This window comes from Scyliorhinus canicula, chromosome 15 (assembly GCF_902713615.1).
Source record: "Scyliorhinus canicula chromosome 15, sScyCan1.1, whole genome shotgun sequence".
NCBI lineage: Eukaryota > Metazoa > Chordata > Chondrichthyes > Carcharhiniformes > Scyliorhinidae > Scyliorhinus > Scyliorhinus canicula.
The window spans coordinates 5,479,692-5,506,995 of NC_052160.1; the positions used below are offsets into that span (position 1 = coordinate 5,479,692).

A 27,304-nucleotide genomic window follows, 5' to 3' on the forward strand; every position below is an offset into this window, starting at 1 on the left:
GATCCTGTTAGGGTGGAGATCAACCTCTCCACCCTGTGCCCTGGCGTGGCGGGGGGACCTGTTGGAATTCTTAATGCTTGAAAAGGTCAGATTTGAACTGAGGGGAAGGTTGGAGGGGTTCTACAATTCATAGACATTATTCATTATGCACTTTCGAGAATTGGATCACATCGAACATTAGGGGGGTTAGGGGCTGGGAGGGTTGGGGGTGAGGGACTGTGTGTGTTAATGGTGACTATGGGTGATTCCTGATTCCTTTTTGCCATTTGTTTATGTTAACATGCGGGCTAATGTCTGGGGTTTGGTGGGAGAATGGGATCGTTGTTATTGATATGGGGATTGATCGTTACTGATTATTGTTTATTGTTGGGTGTAAATTTGGGAGAAAATGTGAATTAAAAAAAAAGTGACCATCACCATATTACCGCAGACAAGGTTCTGTAATGGGGGTGTTTGGTTGGACAGACAGGTTGGAGCTGCTCCCATTAAGAGTCCAGACTTTGAGCCCCCTTGCGGATCCACCCCCCCCCCCCCCCCCCCACACACACAACTGGTTGATCGCACCCATGAAGTCTGTTCAGAAATAATATTGAGACCACGCCCATGATTTGTACTCCAACCTATGTTGATGCACACCTAAAATTCAATTTCACCAATGTGAAATTGGCAAACAAAATCTCCCTTCAGGAAAAATGTAGCATGTTTGTTATTGTCCATTTCTTCTAATTGTATTTCCTTAAAAGGGTTTTCCATGTTGCTTGAGCAATGAATTTTTACATTGTTTTGCTCATGTACGAATGTAAATACATGAGGTGAATTATAGACTACGGCAATTGAAAGGCATTTGCTAAATATATAAAAGCAAAATTATTTATTTTTTAAAATCACTGATATGGTTTGAACCTGATGGTTAAGTTTGTACCTTGATGCTTATTGGAAGAGAAATCTTTAACTTGTGTTACTGAGTTGCACGTTAAGACATCTATCATCTGCCTGTCTGTCTAGGACTGAATTTATGGCGAACTTAGAAATGACCTGGTAGCTAAGATTTTATGCTCTCTTGAGATATATTTGTGATATTTTGGGTTTGTCAACTTGGGAAAGTAAATAAGCGCCGATAATTGCAATTTAACATCAAGGTTGAGGTTAATATCCTATCAAATGCATCTAACAGGCGGCGGAATGTGGCGACTAGGGGCTTTTCACAGTAACTTCATTTGAAGCCTACTTGTGACAAGCGATTTTCATTTTTCATTTCATAAATACTTTGATTGTCAATGATGAATAACTACTAACCTGGGAATATTGCCAGACCTAGCATTTTTCAGATGTGAAGAGTTAATACTCCATGAACCTCAGAGCTTAATTTTTGTAGCTTTTTAAATCTATTTCCCACTTGATTATACAGCTGGCATTTTCTTGAATACTGCAGTTTAAAAAACAAATCTGCATAAATTTCATGATTTGTGATCGTGCTGTTTTCACAGTTAAATATTTTGATATTCTCATATTGCCAACTCAGGAGAATAGACAAACTATGACTGTTTGTTGGATTAATAGTCACAACTTGAGATTAACTACTAGTCTGGATGGTAGGAGGTGACTGTTTCAGAATTCCATTGAGGAGAATTTTAAATTATGTTTTGTCTTGCATAACATATATATGAATGTCAGCAAAATTATACTGTCTAAATAAATTGGCAGATATTCTGACTACTGAATGTAGATCCTCAGACTAATTTAACAGAGGAAAATATTTTTAATGTGAACGGGTGATGAAATAATCCGCAGTTTAAAATCTTGAATAAATGATTCACCTGTAATGTGGAGTTGCATTTCAGTTTTGCTCCCAGCTGTAACAAATTGCACACAATCCAGTACATTTGAAACGGAGGGGGTCACAACATGCTGCAGCAAATTTTAGGTTTGGATTTTCTAAACATTAACTTTAATCAGGAGCCAGTTAAGCAGGTGTTGCATTGTTAAATTGGAGGTTTATTCGAAGTATTGGAGCAGAGTCTATACTATTTGATTAGAATGCAGGGGAGCTTATGAAACCTGCACATGCGAATGCTGGTTCATCAGAAACGTGCCAGCTAACATGTCATCGGCAGAAACACTGAGGGCGTGATTCTCCGTAATCGCGAGGCTGGCGTCAAAAACGGGCGGGTTTGACGCCAGCCTCCGCCCCCCCGACCGGGAACCGATTCTGCTCCCCGGTCGGGGCTAGCATCCCGCGGCCGTGAACTCCGGCATCGCGGGCTTAACGAATTTCGTTAAGCCCGCTAGCCAGAGTTAGCGATGGCTGACGCGTCAGATGACGTCAGCCGCGCATGCGCGGATTGGACGACTCCAACCCGCGTATGCGCGGATGACATCATCACGCATATGCGTGAAACCCGCGCATGCGCGGGCCGGTATGCCCCTCAGCCGTCCCGCGACTGGATCCAGCGGGACGGCGGAAGGAGAAAGAGTGCGCGGGGTAAGTACTCACTGCCCGCGATCGGTGGGCACCGATCGCGGGCCCATGGCACCCTTGGCACGGCCGTGGTACTGCCGTGCCAATCGGTGCCATGGTTCCCCAGATCGGGACTTTACGGCCGTTTTTACAAACGGTCAGACCAGGTGTGATTTATGTTCATAAAAACGGTCGTAAAGGGCTTGGAAATCAGCCCATCGGCCAGGGGTGAATCGCTGCTCGCCGTAAAAAAACGGCGGGCAGCGATTCGTGTCGGGAGGCGGGCGGGGGGGGGGGGAGGAGAATAGCGGGAGGGCGTCGGACCAGCGTGGCCGTAAAAATTTACGCCGCCCGCTATTCTCCGCACCGTCGTGAGTGCGGAGAATTCCGCCCTGAGTGCCTGAAAGTGGCCGCTCTTTCTGAAAAGTATAAAAGCAGCAAAGCTGTTGACCAAAGGACCCTTTCAGGACTAATCAGCCAAGACCTAGTGTTCTGCATTCATTATTTCAGCGCTGAACGTCTATCAAGGGTGATAGTTTGTCATGAGAACTTAGAACACAAATTACTTGATGTTCTTGCCCTTCAAGAAGCCCATCTATGTGACAGATTTTGTTTTATTATGTCCCTGGAAGCAGCTTGGGATGTTTCATTACAGTAAAGGTGCTGTATCATTTCAAGTTGTTGATGTTTTAAAATCTGCCTCCCAAACAATCAAGCAGGCTTCAGAAAAGGGAGAACATAGAACATAGAACGATACAGCGCAGTACAGGCCCTTCGGCCCTCGATGTTGCACCGACATGGAAAAAAACTAAAGGCCATCTAACCTACACTATGCCCTTATCATCCATATGCTTATCCAATAAACTTTTAAATGCCCTCAATGTTGGCGAGTTCACTACTGTTCACTAAGTCCATCAGCCTTTCCTCATAAGATTTTCCCTCCATACCAGGCAACATCCTGGTAAATCTCCTCTGCACCCGTTCCAAAGCTTCCACGTCCTTCCTATAATGAGGCGACCAGAACTGTACGCAATACTCCAAATGCGGCCGTACTAGAGTTTTGTACAACTGCAACATGACCTCATGGCTCCGGAACTCAATCCCTCTACCAATAAAGGCCAACACACCATAGGCCTTCTTCACAACCCTATCAACCTGGGTGGCAACTTTCAGGGATCTATGTACATGGACACCGAGATCCCTCTGCTCATCCACACTACCAAGAATTTTACCATTAGCCAAATATTCCGCATTCCTGTTATTCTTTCCAAAGTGAATCACCTCACACTTCTCCACATTAAACTCCATTTGCCACCTCTCAGCCCAGCTCTGCAGCTTATCTATGTCACTCTGTAACCTGCAACATCCTTCCGCACTGTCTACAACTCCACCGACTTTAGTGTCGTCTGCAAATTTACTCACCCATCCTTCTGCGCCCTCCTCTAGGTCATTTATAAAAATGACAAACAGCAACGGCCCCAGAACAGATCCTTGTGGTACGCCACTCGTAACTGAACTCCATTCTGAACATTTCCCATCAACTACCACTCTCTGTCTTCTTTCAACTAGCCAATTTCTGATCCACATCTCTAAATCACCCTCAATCCCCAGCCTCCGTATTTTCTGCAATAGCCGACCGTGGGGAACCTTATCAAACGCTTTACTGAAATCCATATACACCACATCAACTGCTCTACCCTCGTCTACCTGTTCAGTCACCTTCTCAAAGAACTCGATAAGGTTTGTGAGGCATGACCTACCCTTCACAAAACCATGCTGACTATCCCTAATCATATTATTCCTATCTAGATGATTATAAATCGTATCTTTTATAATCCTCTCCAAGACCTTACCCACCACAGACGTTAGGCTCACCGGCCTATAGTTACCGGGGTTATCTCTACTCCCCTTCTTGAACAAAGGGACAACATTTGCTATCCTCCAGTCCTCTGGCACTATTCCTGTAGCCAATGATGACCTAAAAATCAAAGCCAAAGGCTCAGCAATCTCTTCCCTGGCTTCCCAGAGAATCCTAGGATAAATCCCATCCGGCCCCGGGGACTTATCTATTTTCACCTTGTCCAGAATAGCCAACACTTCTTCCCTACGCACCTCAATGCCATCTATTCTAATAGCCTGGGTCTCAGCATTCTCCTCCACAATATTATCTTTTTCTTGAGTGAATACTGACGAAAAGTATTCATTTAGTATCTCGCTTATCTCCTCAGCCTCCACACACAACTTCCCACCACTGTCCTTGACTGGCCCTACTCTTACCCTAGTCATTCTTTTATTCCTGACATACCTATAGAAAGCTTTTGGGTTTTCCTTGATCCTACCTGCCAAAGACTTCTCATGTCCCCTCCTTGCTCGTCTCAGCTCTCTCTTTAGATCCTTCCTCGCTTCCTTGTAACTATCAGACGCCCCAACTGAAACTTCATGCCTCATCTTCACATAGGCCTCCTTCTTCCTCTTAACAAGAGATTCCACTTCTTTGGTAAACCACGGTTCCCTCGCTCGACCCCTTCCTCCCTGCCTGACTGGTACGTACTTATCAAGAACATGCAATAGCTGTTCCTTGAACAAGCTCCACATATCCAGTGTGCCCAACCCTTGCAGCCTACTTCTCCAACCAACACATCCTAAGTCATGTCTAATGGCATCATAATTGCCCTTCCCCCAGCTATAACTCTTGCCCTGCGGGGTATACTTATCCCTTTCCATCACTAACGTAAAGGTCACCGAATTGTGGTCACTGTTTCCAAAGTGCTCACCTACCTCCAGATCTAACACCTGGCCTGGTTCATTACCCAAAACCAAATCAAATGTGGCCTCGCCTCTTGTTGGCCTGTCAACATATTGTGTCAGGAAACCCTCCTGCACACATTGTACAAAGAATGACCCATCTAATGTACTCGAACTATATCTTTTCCAGTCAATATTTGGAAAGTTAAAGTCTCCCATAACAACTACCCTGTTACTTTCGCTCTTTTCCAGAATCATCTTCGCCATCCTTTCCTCTACATCCCTAGAACTATTAGGTGGCCTATAGAAAACTCCCAACAGGGTGACCTCTCCTTTCCTGTTTCTAACCTCAGCCCATACTACCTCAGAAGAAGAGTCCCCATCTAGCATCCTTTCCGCCACCGTAATACTGTCCTTGACTAGCAGCGCCACACCTCCCCCTCTTTTGCCCCCTTCTCTGAGCTTACTAAAACACCTAAACCCCGGAACCTGCAACAACCATTCCTGTCCCTGCTCTATCCATGTCTCTGAAATGGCCACAACATCGAAGTCCCAGGTACCAACCCATGCTGCCAGTTCCCCTACCTTATTTCGTATACTCCTGGCATTGAAGTAGACACACTTCAAACCACCTACCTGAACACTGGCACCCTCTTGCGAAGTCAAATCTGTGCTCCTGACCTCTATACTCTCAATCTCCCGTACCCCAAAACTACAATCCAGGTTCCCATGCCCCTGCTGAATTAGTTTAGAATTAGAGAAGCAGGGCATGCCCATCTGCAGAAAGACCTGGACAACATGGAGGTTTGAGCTGTTAAGTGGCAAGTAACATTCACACCACACAAGTGCCAGGCAATGACAAGTGCCAGGCAATCTCCACCAACAATAGAGAATCTAACTATTTCCCATACCATTCATTGCTATTGCACTGAACCTGACTCGCAACACCTGGAAGGGGGGGGGGGGGGGGGGTCATGGTTACCATTCACCAGAAACGGAGCTAGAACAGCCATATGAATCCCAATTTTAGCCGATAGAGCTGGAGAATTCCGGCCTGTATGTTTTCAAGGAGTTAGATGTAGCTTTTGGGGTTAAAGGGATCAAAGGAATTGGGGGTAAGTGGGAATAGTTTACCGAGTTGGATGTTCTCCTATGATCATATCAAATGGCGGAGCAAGATTGAAAGGCCAAATTGTCGACTGCTATTTTTTATGTTTCTATGTTTAAGGCACTCACCATCCTGATTTGAAACTATAGCGCTGTTCCTTCACTGCCGCTGGGTCAAAATACTGGAACTTCCTCCCTAACAGCACTGTGGGTGTACCTACATCACATAGATTGCAATGATGCAGCAATGTGGCACACCACTGCCTTCTCAAGGGCAATTAGGAATGGGTAATAAATACGGGCCTAGCCTGCAACTTCCGCATCCCGTGGAAGTAGTTAAAAAAATAATCAATTGTCGTAAAAACTTACCTGCATCGTACCTGGTCTGGCCTCCAAGTGACTCCAGACCCACAGCAATATGATTGACTCGTGGCTACCATCTTAAATGACCTAGCAAGCCACTCAGTTCAAGGGCAATTAGGGATAGTCAACAGATGCTTGCCTTGCCAGTGATGCACACACCCCATAAAAGAAAGAGTACATTCGTAAAAAGTCAAATAGAGTACAATAACCCGTGACGTGAAATGAGGAAAACTCCCAGTTGTGGCGGTTTGGGGACCACGGGGCAGTGTTTTCCACTGGGTCAAGACCCTGATGTCGGGACCAAGTGGGGGGGGGGGGGGTGCTGAGTGCATGCTTGCCAGCAGCAAGACCTTGCTGATAATCCTGCGAGAAGGCCACCTCCCACGCTTGGCCTGCTATCAAGGACAGCAGCTGGTCTTCTGACGCTGCAGGCCCAACCAGAGTGTCAGCCTCTCTGGAGCCTGGCCAGCCCATTTTAGCAGAGTATGTGGTGCAGAGGCAAGTCAGAACCCACAAGGATGCCACCGCAAGGAGGCATGGATTAAAATCATCACAAATGAAAGATTGAAGCTATTAGGCAAGCTTTTCAAATTGTTTTCCTTTTACATTTGAAGGTGGAGAAAAATTTGACCATGTTTAATTTCCAAGTGTAGTAACTGGTTCAGAAATTAAATAATGGAGCTGAGTCCATAACGCACAAATTGTATGTTATCAGTATAATATCTGCTTGATGGATCGAAAGACTATTTTTGTTTTTGATTTAAATTAAAACTAAAACAATTGGAGATGTCTGAAGTATTTTTAACTATGTCTTAACCTTGTATATTCTATCTTTTGAAATCCTGACTTTCTTCACTGCAGTTGTTGATTAAACTGCTTATGACGCAAACGCAGAGTTAGAAATGTGCTATGGAGCTTATTATGGCAATCACTATCGACCCAAATTTGCAAAATGCAGCTACTGGCATTAAGCATCTCTATAATTTAAATTGGGAGCTACTCAGGCTTGCGGCGATCTCTTTTTTTAGGATAACCATTCATTGCTCCACTTTGAGTATTTATGATCAGATCTGGTGATGATTAATCAGTCGATTGTTGAGTTTGCCTTCACAAAAGTGACTCCACAGAGTATCGGTAGATTTAGAGTATCAGACATGATAGTTGTGGTGTGAAGCCATACACACATAGTGAGCGGCTGGAACACATGTTTTATGGGAAGAGGCCAATTGGCCTGCAAAATGCTTGTGCTATAATCAAATAGCTCATGTATTTCCTTGCATTTTCTGTCAATTTGTTTTAAGGCCATTTGCACTTGTTTCCTTTGGACACAAGTAAGCAGTGTTGTGTTGAGAAAAATCTGTCCCCGACCTTGTGATCATGTTCTCCAATCGGTTTGTTTACATTGCTTGAGATCCGTACTCGAACCGCCAGATTTTTGAAGCAAAGGCTTTGCCATGGCCAGCTACATGCAAAAATGCTGGAACACTAATATTTGCCAAATACCTCAAGCACAAAGAGCTTCCAAAGTGGCCAAGGTAGTATCTTAAGCTGCAATACCCATTTAGTGCAAGGTGGTATTTTGGTAAAGCCAGCACTAGGATTGACCAGCCACTTTCACAGACAGAATTTACAGTGCAGAAGGAGGCCATTTGGCCCATCGAGTCTGACCAGCCCTTGGAAAGAGCACCCTACCTAAGTACACACCTCCACCCTATCCCCAACTTCCACCCTATCCCCGTAACCCCACCTTACCGTACCTTTTTTATACACTAAGGGCAATTTAGCGTAGCCAATCCGCCTATCCCTACACACCGTTGGACTTTGGGAAGAAACTGGAGCACCCGGAAGAAACCCAAGCAGACACGGAGAGAACGTGCAGACTCTGCACAGACAGTGGCCCAAGCCGGTAATCGAACCTGGGACCCTGGCGCTGTGAAACCATTATGCTAACCACTGTGCTACCGTGCTGCCACTTGGAGGATCGGTTAGGGGCTGATTGACAATTAACTGCTAGCAATTAACTCAGATCGGAGGTTGCAAGCATTTTGGTGTGTAATCCTTCATTTAGTGACCTTGCCTAACAGTGACCGGCTGAACGGGAATTAGCAAGCCATTGCTGAGGATTCCGACGCCATGCTCAGCTTTCAAAGTTCACTTACTGAGTGAAATTGACTGGCCACTGTAGCAGCATGTGTGTGAAAAGATAATATGGAATATGGAGAAGGTATCTTTAGATGATAAGGGTTCAGGAATAATTGTTCATTTGTGAGGAAACTGGAGTGGCCGCATGCCCCTATGTGATATTCCCTATTCTCTGCCTCTGACCACAATATCCCTTACTCCCTTCCCAGCCAGCACGGTTTTCTCAAGGGAAATGATCTGATGCAGGCATAGTTGACATCCTGGGGTCAAATCCTGCTGCGATCTGTTATGTGCTCTCTGGTCCTGTCCTGGAAAAGAAGTGGCAATTCTGAATTAATGCATTGGCAGCGTGTTTGTGTGTGCGATGACCCATATGGCTGAAGTGCTGCAAGATGTGTCTGCGTTGTGAGCAGTATCTGTGAAGGGTGCAATAGCATGGTACATGTGAATGTCAGTGTATAGTTAGATCATAAGTGAACTATGTTTAGGTTGTGTTGCTAGGGCTGGCACAGTTATTAAGAAGTGTATTTATGAGATGGGATCCTGCTTTGACTACTCTTGTCAAGCCATTAAAGATTTTGCTACACTGAAGTACGCCCCTCATTTTCTCTGCCTTCTCCACCAAGACCCCGGTACCGCATAGGAGACCCTCTGTATGACTCTTTGAGACAGACTTCCAGATTGACTTCCGTCCCAGCCAGCACTACCCACACCTTTTGTAGAGGCTAAATATACAGCTCCGGGAGAATTGTGTTCAATCTATGTTTGAGTGCTAAACATGCAGTTGTCAATTAGCCTGAAAATTGCATGCTTAATACACACTTTAAGACAGGCATTGCTTTTTAGCACAGCACCCATTCTGTGCCTGTTTTCACCCGTTGTCTAAAATAACCCTCCAACACTGGCTTCCATTTTTTGCTATTTGGGACATATATATTAGTACAGTATAAAATACCATGTGGAACATGTGTCATAGATTAGAGGGAGGTAATAAATTGATGGACACATCCTATAAACCACTTTCCCTGCAATTTAGCTTAATTATACCAAACTAGTGTGTGTTATTTCCTGGTTAACTTGTTATATTAGACATATTGGGAATCAAAGAATGCGGGGTAGGGTGGAAATCGAGGTAAAAGACCAGCCATGATTTTATTAGTTAACAGAGGTGGGCTCAAGAGTCTGCGTGGCCTATTCCTGTTCCCATTTCTTAAGTTTATAAAATATTAATTCTCTTGTGTGAATGTCTTGGGACGACAAGCCATGGAGCACTCTGGCATTTGGCCTGAGGATAATGACTGGTTAAAAACAGAACAAATGTTTACAAAATATGAATACTAATTTATTCAAACATTGTTTGTATTGTTCCTCAATTAATTTGTGAAGACTAATTAAATATTTTTAATCATAACTTTTCCTCTGATTGACATCTTCAGACCTTGTCGTACCTACTGAATATTGAATTATATTTTGAGAAACTTATCTCCAACTTATTCCCGTAACAGCCTCCCCGAACAGGTGCCGGTATGTGGCGACTAGGGGCTTTTCACAGTAACTTCATTGAAGCCTGCTCGTGACAATAAGCGATTTTCATTTTCATTTTTCATTTCATTTCCTGATTTTACATTTGGAAATTAAATTGGAGGTTGCTTTATTAATTTTGTGTGCCAGTCTTGAGAATTTAAATCTTTAAGTCTTGTCTTATGACTTGGGTGTCATGTGAATGAAGCAGTGCATTAAATGTTCCTTTGAAGCTAATATAGTGCGTATAATTCAACACACTTTAGGGCTACACTGAATCAGGATCTATTAATTAGTTGGTGGCACTTTGAACTACTGCATATTTTCTTGAAGTGTCCTTAGATTGGGAAGGCTCTGCAGTTCCAGGATATCTAATCACATGGAGAAAAACTTGCCTTGACTAATTTCCCACAAGTTTGCCTGTATGTGATCTTGAAGGTGATAAGTATTTGAAAAGGAATAGAGCCATTAAAGGGAGCATTGATCCTCTAGAGAGTGAATATGAGGAATTAATAATGGGAAATAAGGAAATTGCAGAAGCCTCAAACAGGCATTTTGCATCTGTCTTCACAGTAGAAGACACCAAAAACATCCCAGAAATACTTGTCAATCAAGAGGTAAAAGGGAGGGAAGAACTCAAAACAATTACATCATCAGGGAAATGGTCCTGAGAAAACTCTTTGAACTAAAGTTTGACAAATCCCCAGGATCTGATGGCTACATTCTAGTGTCTTAAAATAAGTGGCTGCGGAGGTAGTAGATGCACTGTTTTTAATTTTCCAATTGGAAAAGTCCCATCAGATTGGAAAATAACAAATATAACTACTCTATTCAGGAACGGAAGGAGCCAGAAAGCAGGACAATACAGGCCAGTTACCCTCACATCTGTCAGGGAAAACACTCGCATCTGTTATTAAGGAGATTAAAACAGGACACTTAGAAAACCTTAATGCAATCAGAGTAAACATGGCTTTGTGAAAGGGAAACTGCATTAGACTAGTTTATTTAGAGTTCTTTGAGGAAATAACAAGCAGCATGGATAATAGGGAACTTGTAGATGTGGATTTACATGCATTTGATAAGGTGTTGCATTAAAAGATACAACATAACATAAGAACTCCTGGTGCAGGGATAACATATTGGCATGGATAGAGGATTGGTTAACAACCAGGAAGCAGAAGAATGGGGATAAATTGATCCGTTTCAGGTTGGCAAATTGTAACCAGTGGAGTGCCGCAAGTTTCAGTGTTGGCGCCTCAACTATTTACAATCCAAATCAATGCCTTGGATGAAGGGACTGAATGGCAGCAAAATTTGCTGATGGTACCAAGATATGTTGTCAATAGGAAGTAAAGTGTCTACAAACTGATATCGATCGGTTAAGTTGAGGGGGCAAAAAATTGGCAACTGTAGTATAATGTAGGAAAATGTGAACTTGTCTATTTTGGCAAGAAGGACATTATTTAGATGGAGAGAGATTGAGGAATTCTGCAGTACAGAGGCTGTCCTGGTACATGAATCACAAAAGGTTGGTGTGCAGGTACATGAATGATTCGGAAGTCAAATGGGACGTTAGTGTTTATTGCAAGGGATATCATTTGTAATCTTGTAATTTGTAATTCCTACTTAAGGAAGGTTATCATTTTATTCAAAGAAGTTCAGAGAAGGTTGACTCAACTGATTCCTGGGATGATGAGGTTATCTTGTGAGGAAAGGTTGAACAGATTGAGCCAATACCCATTGGATTTTAGAAGGAGAGAGCTTATTGAAACATATAAGCTCTTGAAGGGACTTGATAGGGTGGATGCTGAGAGGATATTTCATCTCATGGGAGAACTGGGAGTACAGTTTAAAATGAAGTTAAAGCAGATTTGTTTCTCTGACAGTCATTAATATCTGGAATTTAAGGCTGAGCTAGATAGATTCTTGATTAACAAGGCAGTCAGAGGCTATAGCAGGTAGACAGGAAAGTAGAGTTGACTCCACAATCAGGTCAGCCATGATCTTATCAAATGGCAGAGCTGACTATAGGGCTGACCTTTGCTGGATTCACTGAGTTTGGGTCCATTAGGATTTAAGTGATAGTTTAAAAGAAATGTTATCCAGCAACAAAAGGTTGGAAAGTAGCTAAATTTGAAATGCATTTTATTGTGATTAATACTGAATTGTCTGCGAGTTGCATTCTAAGTGATGGAAATAACTATTTGTGTCTGGATATTTTGTGTCTCTGTATTTCATGTTTCCCACTGAAAGTGACCTGTTATTTGCTCAAAGTTAATTCATCCGTTCTATTTTTGTCTGCCTTCAGTATGTGTATCTAGGAGATGTAATGCGGTTCACATCACTGGAAGGAAGCTAAATCAATTATTTAAAGTTTAAAAAATAATCTATTTGTTCTCAAAGGAAATGACTTAAAGATATTGTAATAATCTTGGTAATTGGAATGATGTTTTACGGTACAATAATGTGCCAGTATTAAAAGCTATAAAAATGTATTCACAAAATAACAAATTTTAGACTTGTCTTACTATCTCATCTCATTTAGTTCTTCCAAACTTGCGGAGTGGTGATCCAGAGATTATGATCCCAGAACCTAAACCTGTGGTCGATAATGATGAGCTGTCTAACACTTATGAACGGAAGTTAATAGAGGTAAGAAAAATTGTTAATCATGTATCCCTTCAATTTATTTAAGCATTTAAATTGATGGGAAAGCTATTTTTAAAAGTATATATCCTTTTGTGGTTTTACTGACTGCTTGTCAGCTGTGACTAACACTTTATGCATTTATGCCACTCAAGTGCCAGGCAATGACCATCTCCAACAAGAGATATTGCAACCATCTCCCTTTGCTTGTCCACCTTCTACAAGGCACAAGTCAGAAGCATGATGGAATGCTTCTTGATTGGATGAGTGCAGCTCCAAAAGGGCAGCACAGTAGCTCAAGTGATTAGCACTGTGGCTTCACAGCGCCAGGGTCCCAGGTTCGATTCCCTGCTGGGTCACTGTCTGTGAGGAGTTTGCACGCTCTCCCCGTGTCTGCGTGGGTTTCCTCCGGGTGCTCCACAGTCCAAAGGCATGCAGGTTAGGTGGATTGGCCAAGATAAATTGCAAGATAAATTGCCCTTGTCCAAAACGGTTAAGAGGGGTTATTGGGTTACGGTGCAGACCTGATGGGCCGAATGGCCTCCTTCTGCACTGTATGTTCTATGTTTGTTCTATGTAACACTCAAGAAGCTTGACGCCGTCCATAACAAAGCAGCTTGCTTGATTGGCACCCTGTCTTCACCTTCAACATTCACTTCCTGCACCACTGATGCACAGTGGCAGCAGTATGATCAACAGGATGCACTGCAGCAACTCATCAAGCTTCCTCCGATAGCCCCTTCCAAACCCGTGACCTCTAGGACAAGGACAACAGAAGCATGGGAACACCACCATCCGAAGTTCCACTCCAAGCCACTCACCATCTTGAATTGGACCCATATCACTGTTCCTTCAATGACACGGAGTTAAAATCCTGGAACTCTCTTCCACATAGCACTGTGGGTATACCTACACCACATGGACTGCAGCAGGCCAAGAAGGCAGCTCACCACCACCTTTTCAAGAGAAATTGGGGATGTGCAATAAATGCTGGCCGAGCCAGCAATGCCCAAATCCCATGAAAGAATAAAATAAATGAAGATGTGAAATGGTAGCTGGGAGATATTGAGAGCTCGCGAGAGTGACATTCATTTTTATTTTCCCCTCCTTTCCTTTGAGCCAAAATCAACGCTTCCTCAGCATTTATAACAAAACCGTGACCGCTCAAAGTTCAACATGACATTGTTGCATTGGAAGGGGTTCGCAGATGATGAAATTAGCAATATAAGGATGTCAGGGAGAAAGAGAGAGAATAGTATGTTCCTGGGATGGAATGGGAGGAGGTTCATGTGGAATATTCATTCCTGCATGGTTCCGTTTAGCTGAGTGCTCTTTTCAATGTGCTATAATTCTAAAATGGTGAGCAAGAGTCTCTGGATTCAAATTGGTTTAATTAGTGAGGAAGTAAAAGCCAAATTGGTAACTAAATAACAGCTCAGTTATGATTCAAAAACAGACAATACTGGACAATTACAGGAGGTCTGACAGCATTAGAGAGAAGGGAGGTAATGTTTCGAGAACTGGGAATAGGGTCATATTTATACTGTTGGTGGGGTGTGGAGCAGTGGGGCTGAATAGGGGACAGCGATAGGTGGAGATTGACAAAGATGTCATGCACAGAAAGACAAAAGGCCCACTTTTGGTGGCTGCCCCCTATCCAGCCCCACCGCTTGACGTCCGACCCATCCCTCCAAACAACAGTATAAATCTGACCCCATTTCCAGTTCTCTTCAGCTTTGACGAAGAGTCATCCAGATTAAAAACATTAGCTCCCTTCTCTCCCCACAGATGCTGTCAGACCTGCTGCCATTCTCCAGTATTTTCTGGGGTTTTTTCAGATTCCAGCGTTCGCAGTAATTTGCTTTTAGCTCATGTTGAGAGCTTATCATTTAGGGTTGATTCAAGAAACAAGGCCAGGTTTAGCTGTAGTTTAACTGGTCTACAGTTGTTGGATAAGCCAACTTCTCATTTAATGTGCTGAGCAGTTTAATTTGGACAGCTAGCTTTTTTTCAATTCTAAAGCAATTGAGAATATTAGGCGGGATTCTCCCCTAATCGGCGGGGCAGGCCGTACTGGCGCTGAGGAGTGGCATGAACCACTCCAGCGTCGGGCAGCCCGGAAGGTGCGGAATCCTCCGCGGGGTTGGCGCCGCGCCAGCCGGCGTGAGTTGGCGCATGCGCGGGAGAGCTAGCGTGTACCGGCGTCATCCCAGCGCATGCGCAGTGGGTTCCTCTGTGCGCCGGCCATGACGGACGTTGGCAACAACCGGTGTGGAGGGAAAGAGTGTCCCCACGGCACAGGTCCGCCCGCGGATCGGTGGGCCCCGATCGCGGGCCAGGCCACCGTGGCCCCCCCCCTCCCCATCCGGAGTCAGATTACCCCCGCGCGCCCCTCAGGACTCCGCAGGCCACCCGCAGAGCCAGGTCCTGCTGGTCTGGTACGGACCTGGTTTGATTTACTCCGGCGGGACTGGCCGAGAACAGGTGGCCACTCGGCCCATTGCAGGGTGGAGAATCGCCGGGGGGGGGGGGGGGCGCTGCCAACGGCCTCCGACAGGCACGACGCGATTCCTCCCCACACTCCCGCTGAAAAACCGTGCCAGAGAATCCGGCAGCCGCGTCGGGGCGGGATTCACACCGCCCCCGCCCGGCGATTCTCCGGCCCGGCGGGGGGTCGGAGAATCCCACCCATTATCTCTGTGATCTCCCAAAGAAAAACATTTAATTTGGACTCTGAAGAGAGGGCGCCATATTCTCGCTGCTTGTAGCTCGATGTTTAATTGAGAATATATTAAGTTGAAGAAAGAATATGAAGGTCCACTTGAGGAATCAAGTGATTTAATTCTGTGCAGCATGAGTTGCCTGGACTACAAAAGCAATGTTCTGTTTGATTTAAAAAAAATGTTTACGCTATTTTGCTGAGGGGTTATTTATTTACTTTATTTTCACCTATATTGTGTTCGAATCAGGATTGACAACTTACCCCCAATAACTGATGGTGATTTATCATTAACCCTGATCCTCTCAGAAACATGTACAGCAAAGGAATAAAATGTTGAGATTAAATTTTCACTAGTCTGTCCTGAAACTTCCCTTGTGGACTCATAGAGATGTTTTGCTCGAGAGTTAATCCACCGTTTAAGAATGGAACAGAAGTAATTCTGTTCCAAATCTGCCATCTCCCTCACGTACAAGAGCTAGGCATGGTTGCTCATTGTAAAGTCAATAAATGTGCTGCTTTTTAGAGATACAATTTTGTGTTTCATGGCATTATGCCATTTATCAGCGAAAGCAATTTGATACAAAACAGCCGTAGTGACACTCTATTGATCCACCTTTCTTGCCAATATAAAGTCAAAAAGAGCGCTATTTCATAAAGCACAACGAAAAACTAATGGAGATAAAGTCAGTATTGGAGAAGCAGTAAAGTGGCAGACCTACCTGTTAAATAGGCCTCCGTCTAGGACATTGAAGAAAGAAATAATAAAAGGAACACAATACAGCTTTGAAATGTGACATAATCGACCTTCAAATAGTTTAAGTGTCAGGGGGAAAATCTTTGTTTTGGGGGACGAAATTTTGAAAAGCTGGTTTGAAAGTTAAGCTTAGTTAATAATGTCCAGGTTCCTACTTGATTGAACAATTTACATAAATGACTTGGAATCAAAAACACGATTTCTAAATTTGAAGACAGCACCGAATTGGGGGCAGGGAGGGGGTGTGAGTATTGAAAGACTGCAACAAATTAAAAGAAGGTATTAATGAACCTCATCACGGCACCGGCGGGGGGGGAGATCTCAAACTGAAATTTCACCAGCGCAAAACCCGTTTTGGTCCTCGCGTGAGATTTTGCGGACATAGCGGGATATCCGCTTGCAGTGAATGGGGCCGAAATTCTGAGCAATTACATAATTTTCCCACTTGTTGCCAAGAAATATTACTTGCTTCTTCCAGAATATCAATCTTCCACACCACATTTATTTGTCCTCATGAACTGGGACATTCCCGCAATGAACGGTAAAATATGGATTTAACTCCATTAATGTTCCCATCCTATTTCTGGCTTCATCTCTCTATCCGCCCTTCCCGTCTTTACCCCAGCCATTCACCAGTTCTGGGATTCCTTTTGAGCTGGTTGCAGGCTAAGTATTCCACACTAATGCAAACTTAGGAACAGAATCAATGATAAGCTGAAGAAACCTTGTGGTCGGCCTCTTCATATGGATAGGGACCAATATAATAGCTGCTATTATAACAAAAATAATCGTTTATTGTCACAAGTAGGCTTCAATGAAGTTACTGTGAAAAGCCCCTAGTTGCCACATTCCGCCACCTGTTTGGGGAATTGAGGCGCTGCTGGCCTTGTTCTGCATTACAAGCCAACTGTTTAACCCACTGTGCTAAACCAGCCGCTGAGTTTAAAGAGACAGTAAAAGAGAAAAATACAATACAATACATAGTATGTTCAACATAGTAAAACATCACAAAGCACTTCATAGATTTGCAACAGACACACATTCGATACAGAGCCACTTGGTACAGATAACTAAAAGCTTGGTCAAGGAGGCAGGTTAGGGCATCTTAAATAAGGAGAGCGAGGCAGAGAGAGGAAAGGATTTCCAGAGCTTTGGGCTCCGGAATTGAAATTTTGAACTTTGGATTGAAAGATCAGAATTGTCATGTTTACCATTCTATGACAGTAAGGAAGAATGTTACTTATAAACATTTGTATTTATATTACATTCCTGTGCTCATAGGATAGATCAACCTTTGGCTCAGAAAGCCCATAGTTAGGGCTAATATCTTGGCTTCAAACCCTTGCTGTTGTGCTAACTTTGGAAGGTAACTCTACTAATGTTGGCTAACAGGACTTTTAATATTGTAAATACTGGTTTTAGAGCTACTTACGCCACAGGTCAGTGTTGACCATTTCAAATTGTTTTTTTTTTCATTGACAAAGCCTGACATAGGAGTTCTAATGCATTTTGAGATGGAATGTGATGACTTACTCATTGTTTCTGTTGTACAATTGATATATTAAAATTGGTTGCTGGAGTGTGCCAGCCCTTGTTCACCCTGTACTATCTGTTACTCCTATAGGTGACACTGCAATAGCTGTTTCTAATGTTAAAGCTGTCACAATCCCCTGTCAAAGTCTGTACAACACTGCTATATCCTGGTGCTCCCTGAATCCATTACTGCTCCAAAAGCTCCCAGTCCTCGTGAACTCCATTCCCAATGGCTCCAGGAACCCTGCTCCAGCAATGTCAAATCTCACAAGTGCTTTAGAGTCTCTTTCAGCAGTCTTTGTGACTGTTGGCCGTCCATTCTAATGCTTCTGATCCTAGGAATGTACTTGAAAGTATAACTTGATCCTGCGTCCCCAACTTTGTGCATCCCCATCTCAAAGTCATCCTTAGCTTTGACTACTCACTGCTCCTGTCTCTTTCTGACTATGAACAGCCCAGAGGAAATCTTCTAGTTTCACAAATACATATTGGGATGTAACTTCTGAGCTCACCGACATTGTATTGGAGGTGTACCCCAAAGATGTGCTTGGGAATCCCCTTCGGAGGTTTCCAGGTAAAGTTTATATGTAAATTTCCCAGAAATGTAATGAGAAATGTATAACTGGCAATCTAGTTGTGCGAGGCTCCTTAGGGATGAACAACCATAATGTGATAGAATTCTTTATCAAGATGGAGAGTGATTTCCTTGATTCTGAGACTGGGTTCCTGAATCTTAATGAAGGAAACTATGATGGCGTGAGGTGCAAGTTGGCTATGATGGATTGAGAACTGTTACTCGAAGGGATGACAGTGGATACGCGATGGCAAACATCAAAGAGCGCTTGGGTGAACTGCAACAATTGTTTATTCCTGTCTGGTGCAAAAACAAAAACCGTGGCCAAACCATGGCTTACAGGAGAAAGTAGAGGTTGTATTAGATCCATGGAAGAAGCATACAAAATGGCCAGGAAAAACATCAAGCCTGAGGAATGGGAGCAGTTTAGAATTCAGCAAAGGAGGACAAAGGGATTGATTAAGAAGGGGAAAACAGAATACGAGAATAAGCTTGCAGGGAACATAAAAAACGACTGTAAAAGTTTCTATAGATACGTGAAGAGAAAAAGATTGGTGAAGACAAATGTCGGTCTCTTACAATCAGCAACAGGGGAATTTATAATGGGGAACAAAGAAATGGCTGACCAACGAAATACATACTTTGGTTCTGTCTTCATAAAGCAGGTCACAAATTTTGGGGAACAAATGGTGTTGGGGAAATTGTTGGGATTGAAGGTCAAATAAATCGGCAAGGCCTGATAATCTACATACCAGAGTGCTTATCATTTTCCAAGATGCTCTAATCTCTGATACAGTTCCTATAGATTGGAGGGTAGCTAACGTAAACCCACTATTTAAAAAGGTAGGCAGGGAGAACACAGGGAATTATAGACCAATCAGCCTGACATCAGTAGTGAGGATGCTTGAGTCCATTATAAATGATTTAATAGCAGAGCACTTGGAAAACAGTGGCAGAATCGGACAGAGTCAGCATGGATTTACGAAAAGGGAAATCATGCTTGACAAATCTACTGAAATTCTTCGCTGATGTAACTAGTCGAGTAGTTGAGGGGGAACCAGAGGATATGGTTTATTTGGACTTTCAGAAGGCTTTCAACAAAGTCCCACATGAGACATTAATATGTAAAATTAAAGTGCATTGGATTGGGGGTAGTCAATTGATATGGATAGAAAACGGTTGGCAGACAGGAAACAAAGAGTAGGAATAAACGGGTCTTTTTCCAAATGGCAGGCAGTTATTACTGGGGTATCACAGAGATCGATGCTGGGACCACAGCTATTCACAATTTATATTGATGATTTAGATAAGGAAACTAAATGAAATATCTCCAAATTTGCAGATGACACAGAGCTGGGTGGGAGGGTGAGCTGTGAGGAGGACGCAGAGATGCTTCAGTGTGATTTGGACAGGCTGAGTGAGTCGGCAAATGCATGACAGATGCAGTATAATGTGGATAAATGTAAGGTTATCCACTTTGGTATCAAAAACAGGAAGGCAGATTTTTATCTGAATGGCTATAAATTGAGAGAGGGGAAAGTGCAACGAGATCTGGGTGTCTTTGTAGAAGGCAAACATGCGGCATCGTGTCACGGTGGTTAGCATTGCTGCCTCACAGCTCCAGGGACCCTGGTTCAATTCCGGCCTTGGGTGACTGCCTGTGTGGATTTTGCCCCCCCCCCCCCCCCCCCCCCCCGGTGTCTGTGTGGGTTTCCCCCGGGTGCTCCGGTTTCCTCCCACAGCCAAAAGATGTGCAGGTTACGTGGATTGCCCATGCTATGTATGTTCTATGGAAGGAAATTCTGGCCCATTGACTTTGGAACCAGTTGCGAAGGTTCTTGGCATTTTGCAAGTAGGAACCTGTTCATCTAAGAATTGAGTCAGACCAACTAATTGTAACTGTGTATGTAGCATCAGTGGGATGCCGCATATTACATGTGCTAAAACAAGGGCTTTATTCTCTCCACAAAGTCCTACAATGATGCGCTGTGCACCACGTTAGTAATTGCTTTCCTCGTTTTGAACATGCTGCTCTTGTTGACCTTGTGTCCTGCATCCTGAAACATACTGGTAATCAAAGCAAAAGGTTTCTTTTTGTCTTTGGCTTGAGACTGTGAAATAACCCTTCATTAAACTTGCCATTGAGCAAGAACTGTTTAGGACAGATGGTACACCAGAGGCATGGATTACGCAGGTGATTTAGGTCAGCAAAAATTAACTGAAGTTCTTAATTGAAAATTCTATTAGATTGGTTGCCACCTAAGATTAACGCCTGCCGACCCAACAATTATCTGTCCATGTCCCTGTCTTTCTCTGGTGGTACGTTTAACACAGGCGCTCAGTTAATGCAAAAGTGCCTGAAGATTTATTAGTTTAAATGCTATACTTGTGCAATCTTCCAACACACAGTGTGCTCTGTCATGTGAAATAATGACCCTTTAAAGCAAAAATTCCTTCAGTTAAATATTGGGAGGCCCAAAGTAAATGGGTGAGATGGCTGCTCATGCTGGCAGGATCTATGTGGAAGGCCAGAGACTCTAGCCCCTTATCTCTGATACCCACGCAAAGACTGTTCATAGCTACCGACTCCATCCTTTCTCCCTGGCAAATCTGAGGCTAAACTGATTGTGTGAAAGCTTGGTGTCGTATTTGACCCAGAGATAACCTTCCAACCACTTATCCACACTGTCATCGAGCCACCTCCATAACATAAGGCTGCACCTTGTCCCTCCATCATCCCAGCACATCTGCTGCTGTAACCCTCATGCATTCCTGCTCCTAATTTATATGTTTTTATAGTGCATTCCACTTTTTAAAAGGTTTCTAATTTTCATTACTTTTTTAAAAAGTGCTCTGTTCAGAAATGTCACTTTGTAGTCGGTTGAACTTTTCAGACATGATTCTCTGAAGATGTTAGTTTCAAAAATTTGTTGAAGAGCCTCTGTGTAAAAATAGACACCTTGCAAATCCATTTGCTATCATTCTTATTTTTCAAAGTACAGCATTGTGACCCAGTTACATGCACAAGTGAGAAGATTTAACATTTATTAAGGAGGCAAATTAATTTCCCATAAATTTGCACTTAATATAGAAGGAATATAAAGCAGGAAATATATCATACAGAGTTCCCATGCTCAGAAACGCTTATCAGCAAATTTGAAAATAGTTCTTTTTCAGAATTTGTATTGCTGAAACTCCGGAAAGGTTGCAGTTGTACACTGGGCATTTTGATTGCATCAGAGCAATTAAAAGAGTGTGGATGCACCTGGGGCGCGAATCAACTAACAAGGTCCCATAGCGAGCGCCTATGCAGCGCTACTCATTAAATGGGGTGGCACGGTAGCATAGTGGTTCACACTTGCTTCATAGCGCCAGGTTCTCAAGTTTGATTCCCAACTTGGGTCACTGTCTGTGCGGAGTCTGCACGTTCTCCCCGTGTTTACGTGGGTTTCCTCCGGGTGCTCCGGTTTCCTCCCACAAGTCCCGAAAGATGTACTATTAGGTGAATTGGACATTCTGAATTCTCCCTCTGTGTACCCAAACAGTCGCCTGAATATAGCGACTAGATGCTTTTCACAGTAACTTCATTACATGGTTAATGTAAGCCTACTTGGACTCTAATAAAGATTATATTATAAGGGGCCTCAATAAGGAACATATGGCCAATGTAATCCTTTTTTCCACATTAAGGAGCTCTGCTCGCTGGAACTCCTCAGTAGAGTGAGAGATGGGGACGCCATTTTTAAATTCCTGAGGCCCCTGATGCGCCCCCCAACCCCCCTAAGCCCAATGCACTATTGGAGGATCTCTGAACCCCCCAACACCCCCATCCTGATCGCCAGTACACAGAAAATACCAGATGGCACCCTTGCAGTGCCCCAGCAATGCCACCGTGGCACCTTGGCAGTGCCAGGCTGGCACTACCAGGGTGCCTGGGTGGCACCACCAGGAACTTTTTAAGCCATGTTCCCCACCATATACATAGCCCATATAATGTGCACATGGGTATTGGTTACACTTTTGTAACACTTTTCCAAGTGTAAGTTGTGGATATGTCAGCATTTCCCATTCAATTTTTGTTGTTAGGCTTTACAATGTAGTCGTATGTCTTGCTATTTTGTCATGTCAGTAAATTTGAGTTTTTTGTCCAACTTGTTAGTAATCTTATTCCCCCCCCCCCACCCCAGTTAAGTGAACTCAGAATTTAAAACTTTTCATACATTTTTTTTTGAAGTTATTGTTTAATCCATGCCCCCCCTTTTTGTATCACACCACAGGACATCTTGCCAGTGTCCTGTGGTGTGATACAAATCCTGCAGAATTAAAGAGGGTTGTGATTGGTGTTCGATGTCTAGCAAGGAATCTACCAAACAACTTTTATCTTGTCCAATCCAGGATCTTTATTGAATCACACGTGGTAAGATAGCGATCTGTTACAGAGCAAGTTATCATGGAGTTTCTTTGTACTCCCCTGGAACTACCCCGAGGCACGACTGTCCTCTTGTACGTCTCAAAACCATCTGCAGATGACGGATGTGCCCGCAATTATATCTGAGTGCTTTGTCACATGACCCCTGTCTCGAGACCGCATGGTAGACCTGTACCGCCACCTGCTGGTTGGAGGTCGCACCACCAGCTATCTACAATATTGCTTGCAGGCATATCACCGAGCTCAAATGGCACTTTGTCCTTCGACCAGTTTCATTCTGCCCAAAGGTTTGGCTTCCAAACCTCAGCTTCAGTTTTTGTGCCCTTAGAGGCAGGGGGAGTCAGTTCCATGTTTCCCTTCGTTGTTTCCATTTCATTTCATTTCTGTTTTCAGTTAGGTCCTGCACTGCTGATTTATTGCTCTATCTCTGTTATTCTGTAATAGCCTCCCAGCTTGTTTACATTGCATTAGCCCCATTTGTTTTTTACAATTAAATTTTGATTTATAAAACTAAAAATTATATTCCAAAGCTAAAGGGTATATTTTAAAACACATTAATAATGGAGTAGATATTCACAACAATGCCATGATAGCTGGGTTCAGCATTGGACTTACTCTGACTCTTCGAGGCACTTATTCCAACATAATTGGTGGCTTTCCTGCCTCACACTGTTCCTAGGTGTTCACGCTACCTGCTTTTTTTTCTCTTCACTGCTTCGTGGAACCTCGTGCTGCTGTTCTTGGTCCTGTGCCCATAAAAAATTGATTGTCTTCAATGCGTGTTGTTGCTAATCATTTAAGATAAGCTTTTATGTATTACCCATCGAAGGTGATGATTTAAAATCCAAAAATGTCTTTTTAAGAACAGAAGCAACATAACCTGCACGTACTCTACAAATGCACTATCTAATTGTAATAACAGTTGTGAACAATGGACCGACTCTACACATTTCCTCTTCTTCAGCATCACCAACTTTTCACCACTACATTCTGCACTTCAGGATTCAATGCTTTCCTGCTTAGTACAATTTACAACACCCCCCCCCCTCAAATAACACAATGCTCATAAAATGATAAGGACCCTCAAGGATTTATTTGAACATATATCAGTCTTCCACGAGCCTCCTATCTTCAACCACACCATATCATTTAATATGATCTAAATATATATTTGGTCACAATAAGATGAAAGGATTAAATCAAATAAAAACTGTAATCACACAATGATGAATATAGAGCCATTCCAACACAGCACAAGGCTAAATGTTGTATTTCTCCATGCAGGTTTTATTTGGAGAAATCCAGCCTGTCAATTTCCCCACTTTATTACTGTTCATATGCATGATATATAATTACTGCATATAAATAACATATTGCATCCTATATATAAATTATATAAATTTGCAAAACAATAGTATTAATGTAATTTGTTTAAACACAGTACAACTGTAACATCACTAAGGGCTGGAATTTCACCCCTACATGGGGAGTGCAGATTTGGAACATTTCCAAGAAACAGTTCTGTGGAAATTGGGATTTTCATTCTGGGATGATAGGGTTCTTTGTCAGTTGGAGTCGCCACTCCCCAGAATGGTGTCTCTGCTCCAACACTATGTCCAGGATTTAAAAAAAAAAATTGATTCAGCAAAAAAGCAGTTCTCTAGCTCTTCCACCCCCTCAGCCACCCACACTCCCCAAGCCCCATCATGCCAACCCATATCACATTATGCCCCTCTACCCACCGCTATTTACCCCTCATGCCCTCCATGCCAGCCTATTCCACTTTACTCACCCCATAGCCCTTCATAGTACCTATGCCAAGCTCTGCCCCTCTACATACTCCCATCGCTCTTCATCCCCTGCATGCCAACTTATGCCCCTCTACTCACTCCCTCTACTCATTGTTCCTTTGCCAACTTAGTGCCAAACCATGCCCCTCCACCTTTGCCCTTACACTTAACAGGGCAACTCACCCGGTCTTCACTATCGGCAAACCTCAGGACTGATGAAATTAAATAAATTAACACTTGAAGTGTCTATTGTAGACCTTGTTTAAAAACACTTTCATTAATAAAAGCACAGACACTAAATTTGAACATTTCATTCAGGTGCTTATCCCTTATAAAAACATCAGTGGAATTCATAGCCCCACCTTGCAGAGTCTAGAACCACTTTAAACTATCCAATCAAACTGTAAAATGATAGGTACCCTACTGTGATAATGAAAGGTTGTGAAAGCAGTTATGCAGCACTAATCCAGTAACGGCAGTCTTCAGGCTTATGTCAACAGACAGAGTGAAATAGCAAGCAATGATTTAAAAAACAATCCAGATATTTTTTCAAAGGTTTAAAGGGAAGGAATTTTAAATTCTTTGACAACTTGGCAGTTGCTTTTGATTCGTTTTGACATTTACCTTCTTGACAATTCATTTTTTAAAAAAATTTAGTGTACCCAATTCATTTTTTCCAATTAAGGGGCAATTTAGCGTGACCAATCCACCTAGCCTGCACATCTTTGGGTTGTGGGGGCGAAACCCACACAAACACGGGGAGAATGTGCAAACTCCTCACAGACAGTGACCCAGGGCTGGGATTCGAACCCAGGTCCTCAGCGCCGTAGGCAGCAATGCTAACCACTGTGCCACCTTGCTGCCCTCTTGACAATTAATTTTGACACTTCTGTCAGTTCCAATGAGCGAGACACAATGGGCGGAATTCTCCGCAGGGGGCCGAATTCGTGAAGGCCGTCGTGAACTCGGCCGAGGTTCACGACGGCCTCGGAGCCCACTCCCCGCACCTAATTCACCCCCACCCGGGGGGCTAGGAGCGGGCCTCCGTCTTTCTCAGCAATGACCTCATCATGTCGAGAATGTGAAGTCATCCGCGCATGCGCGGGTTGCCGGTTCCAACCCGCGCATGCGCGGGTGACTTCATCGCGCAGACGGCACGAACCCGTGCATGCACGGTGGTCGCCTTTCTCCTCAGCCGCCCGGCAAGACGTGATGGCTTGATCTTGCCGGCGGTGGAGGGGAAAGAGTGCGTCTGTTTTGGACGCTGGCCCGACAATCGCTGGGCACCGATCGTGGGCCTGTCCCCTCCGGAGCACAGTCGTGGTGCTCCCATCCCAATCGGGCCCATAGATGCCCCAAACGGGCATCTGGCACCCGTTTCACGAATGCAGCGACCAGGTGTGGTTGCTGCCGTGGTGGAACGGGCATGAAGGGCCGGCCGCTCGGCCCATCGGGCTCGGAGAATCGCCGTTCGCCGTGAAGAACGGCGAGCGGTGATTTTTCCGAGCGGATGGTTGGGGGGGGGAGAGAGAATCGCTGGGGGCGCCAGGGGGGCGCGAAAAATGTTGGGAGGCCCTCCCATGATTCTCCCACACCACGTGGGGAGTGGAGAATTCCGCCCAATGTGTTTATGCACATTTTAAGAACATTTGTGGCTACAAAGGGGCACTTTACCTCCCCAAAAGGATACCTGGTTTCCCACAAAGATGTCTCCGAACAAAAAAGGGGTACCACACCTCTCCAAAGGATTCCAAAAAGTTTATACCTGCTCCTACCAGGTTTAACTGCACATGTTGTGTTTCTCACTCCTGGCTAATGGAAATCAGACATGGCTGGAGGCAGCTGCTGTTTTATATTTGGCAGCTGCCTCCGCACCTGTGCCTTGGACTGATCTGTTCCCTGTAAGAACACTATTCACGACGCCCTATGCTGCTCTTGTTTGCCCTTGTTCCGCACTGTAACCAATCACTATTTGTTGATGCACCACTGTCAGTGTACTCTGTCGATTATTCTTTTGTCTACTATGTATGTAAAAATCATAACTGTGTAGATGTACAGTAAGAAGTCTTACAACACCAGGTTAAAGTCCAACAGGTTTGTTTCAAACACGAGCTTTCGGAGCATGGCTCCTTCTTCAGGTGAATGGAAAGGCTTGTTCCAGAAATGTTTATATAGACACAGTCAGAGATGCCCCGGAATGCGAGCACCTGCAGGCAATCAAATCATCAAAGATGCAGAGAGAGAGGTAACTCCAGGTTAAAGAGGTGTGAATTGTCCCAAGCCAGTTCAGTCGGTAGGCCTCTGCAAGTCCAGGCTTGTTGGTGGGGGCCGAATGTAATGCGACATGAATCCCAGATCCCGGTTGAGTCCGCATTCATGCGTGCGGAACTTAGCTATAAGTTTTTGCTCAGCAATTTTGCGTTGTCGCGTCTCCTGAAGGCCTCCTTGTAGAATGCTGACCCGGAGATCAGAGGCTGAATGTCCTTGACTGCTGAAGTGTTCCCCAACTGGAAGGGAACA

General features: G+C 43.9%; 1 protein-coding gene across 5 annotated transcripts in view; it reads left to right on the forward strand.

The window, feature by feature from the left end:
• Positions 1–27,304, forward strand: part of snx29 (sorting nexin 29) — a 596,020-nt gene that overhangs the window by 218,420 nt on the left and 350,296 nt on the right. For all 5 annotated transcript variants that reach the window (XM_038821149.1, XM_038821148.1, XM_038821150.1 and 2 more), the window contains one exon: positions 12,882–12,988. In XM_038821149.1, the coding sequence (XP_038677077.1) occupies positions 12,882–12,988 (107 nt within the window). The remainder of the gene's footprint in view (positions 1–12,881; positions 12,989–27,304) is intronic.